The sequence below is a fragment of the Micropterus dolomieu genome, unplaced genomic scaffold (assembly GCF_021292245.1).
Source record: "Micropterus dolomieu isolate WLL.071019.BEF.003 ecotype Adirondacks unplaced genomic scaffold, ASM2129224v1 contig_938, whole genome shotgun sequence".
Taxonomy (NCBI): Eukaryota; Metazoa; Chordata; class Actinopteri; order Centrarchiformes; family Centrarchidae; genus Micropterus; species Micropterus dolomieu.
In genome coordinates this window covers 1-2,751 of record NW_025729928.1, presented here as the reverse complement: position 1 = coordinate 2,751, position 2,751 = coordinate 1, and the positions used below count along the sequence as shown (strand labels likewise).

At 47.0% G+C, this 2,751-nt stretch overlaps 1 protein-coding gene across 1 annotated transcript; it reads left to right on the top strand.

Moving 5' to 3' along the window:
* The first annotated feature begins 151 nt into the window (after positions 1-151).
* On the top strand, positions 152-2,230 carry LOC123964167. The gene is made up of 4 exons (XM_046041272.1): positions 152-415; positions 524-636; positions 729-783; positions 915-2,230. The coding sequence occupies exons 1-4, from the start codon at positions 329-331 to the stop codon at positions 2,124-2,126; spliced, it is 1,467 nt and encodes a 488-aa protein (XP_045897228.1). The 5' UTR covers positions 152-328; the 3' UTR covers positions 2,127-2,230.
* The last annotated feature ends 521 nt before the right edge of the window (positions 2,231-2,751 follow it).

Below are 2,751 nucleotides of genomic sequence, written 5' to 3'. Positions count from 1 at the left end.
AAATTCCTGTCAGAGATGCATTTGTGATGAAAATACAAGGGGCTTAGTGAAAGCTAATAGGACACTCATTTTGGTTGCTGATTCCCTAATTTGCATATTAGTTCCATGCTTTGCTTTGTTGTGTTCTGTGAAGGAACCTTCACCATTATTATCGTATTGATGTCACCTAGTTCTACATTCCGTACACTGTGAATTTGAGGTGCTTTTGTAGATTCTTCATCACTTGGTGTCTGAAAGCTCAGCTATCCAGTCCCTCTGAAAAGACAGTTGTTCACTTGTTCACTGCGTTCAGCAAAATTGTTTATTCAAACCTGTTCAAAACTCAAACATGGAAGCCCACATCATTTTTCAACAAGTCCAAAAGATGAGACCATCCTGCTTCTCTGTAGAAGAGCAATGTTGCTACAGAGCAGAGGTAAGTTCCTGTACATGTAAAAGTGCACTGTTCATTATTTATGTTACATTGCATAATACGGTGTTTCTGTGAGCTGTTAAACTGTACTGTACCGAATCTGTGTTGCAGAAAATGATGCTGAGGCAGTTTATGCTCTTGAAGCAGCGGGGGCAAGTTCCACGTTATTTATCTGTCAGAGACATGAAGACCTGGCTGTTGAGAGGAAGAAGCTTCCTGGAGGAGTGAGTCAAACTGATCATTGGTTTAACTGCTACACTGGCGGAAACACGTTAAATTAGAGCTTTTTAAAATACAGTGTTTTTTATTTTTGCAGGTTTCTGGAAACAAATGAGAGTACTGGGGAAAGGGACCTGTTCATGGCTGAATTGGTACGTAAAATATAGAGGATCTAGAGACTTGAGAGCAATATTTTAATGTTAACTGTTTAGTTTCATGTAAAAATAGTCTACTGTCAGCTCCATTATGCTCCTGGTGTGACTAAAAAGTGTGTTGTTGACAGGCCTGGACCACAGCGAGGCACTTCTGTCTCGCTCAGATGGAAGAAGAGCTCCTGGAGGAACTGAACAAAGAAAAGCAGCTTTCACAGCTGTTGAGCAGGGAGGTCACACTGGAGGGCCTTGAGATGTTTGTCTCAGTCGTCCACCCAGCAGCAGAGGAGGATGTAAAAACCTTCCTTCCATCTATGTACGGCAAACTGCTAAGAATTTTCGGAGGCATTCAGATCAACAGCGGTCCACTCTCTGAAGGGGACACAAAACCAGCAGAGCTCTTGGAGCTTGAACAGAGTGCTGCGTCCCTGGTGCCAGAGGTGGTGGACATTGCTCTCAAGTTCCTCCTGGAGGAACCAGAGCTAAAAGACAAATGTAAACTTGCCAGTGCTGAGATTGGCAAACTTCTGACTAACTCAGCAGCTCCTTGCCTTTCTCAGTTTGGATCTGTGTCAAGAACTGTTGTGCTTAGCGTCTGCACTAGAGCTGCCCGATCCATTGTGAAAGCCATCTTTGAGAGGTTCGACCAGCGCTCCAAGTCCTTCCACCAGATGGACTATGATGAGAGTGATTTCTCTGCCGGATACGGTGCCATCATTGCTATCCAGGAAATGGTCAAAGAAAAGTACCTTCGGCTCTTCGCCTCAGAGGAGCAGGAAGGGGCACTTCTTGAGAAGAGAGAGGTTTCTCCACAAGTGCATGAAAATATGGCCACTGCTCCAAACGATGTGACCGAGGACACAGTCTTGGTCAAATCGGGAACCAGTGTGGCTGTGTTCGTGGCTGATGAGCCGGAAGAACTGCAGCAGGAAGATGTGAAGGAATCGCACACAGAAGAAACCCTGGTTCAGGACACTGCCATCCAGAACATGGACCACGGAGTGCGAACAGATACATCCACCCACAGTCACGCTGGCCTCTGGAGTTCAGAGAGACTGGAGGACCAACTACTGGAGAAGCAGGAAACCTCCCAAGGAGTCCCCGGGGATGAAGAGTTGGCCATTATGCAATATCATTTGACTGAGGTATCATCGTCAGTCAATCTGCAGGCCAATGTGGCTGTCAACATTATCGAGGAGATTCAAGTACTGCAGCGGGAAGAAGAAAAACAGAAATCCCTTGTCCAGCACTGTGATATGAAGAGAAAGAAGGGAGTGCGTACCTTCTTCCGTGGTGTGTGGAAGATGATGACATGCTGCTTTAGTGTATCCACAATGGACTAAATCCAATCCATATTCCAACAAAAATTCAACTAAAATCCCTTCATCCCTACTCCCTTCACCCTGTTCCCCTCATCCCTGCTTCCCTGCTCTCCCTGCTTCCCTCATCCCTGCTCCCCTCATCCCTGCTCCCCCTGCTTCCCTCATCCCTGCTCCCCCTGCTTCCCTCATCCCTGCTTCCCTCATCCCTGCTCCCCCTGCTTCCCTCATCCCTGCTCCCCTCATCCCTTCACCTCCTTCTCCCTTCTGGATGCAGCTCAAGTTCATCAAGTTGGTTACCAGAGCCAATATCTCCACTTGTTCAGTGGACCCCATGCCTACTATCATGGTCAAGGCATGCCTCTCTAACCTCTGTCCCATCACAGTGGACATCATAAACACTTCTCTGGTATCTGGCTCGGTACCCTCCTGCTACAAAACAGCTTTCGTTACTCCTATTCTCAAAAAGCCCAGTTTGGACACGGATGACCTCAACAACTACCGTCCGATCTCCAACCTTCCCTTCATGAGCAAAATTGTGGAAAGAGCAGTGCCGCCCAACTTCATCAACACATGTCCCAATATGATCCATATGAACCCTTCAATCTGGCTTCAGAGCACATCACAGCACTGAGACCGCCCTCATCGA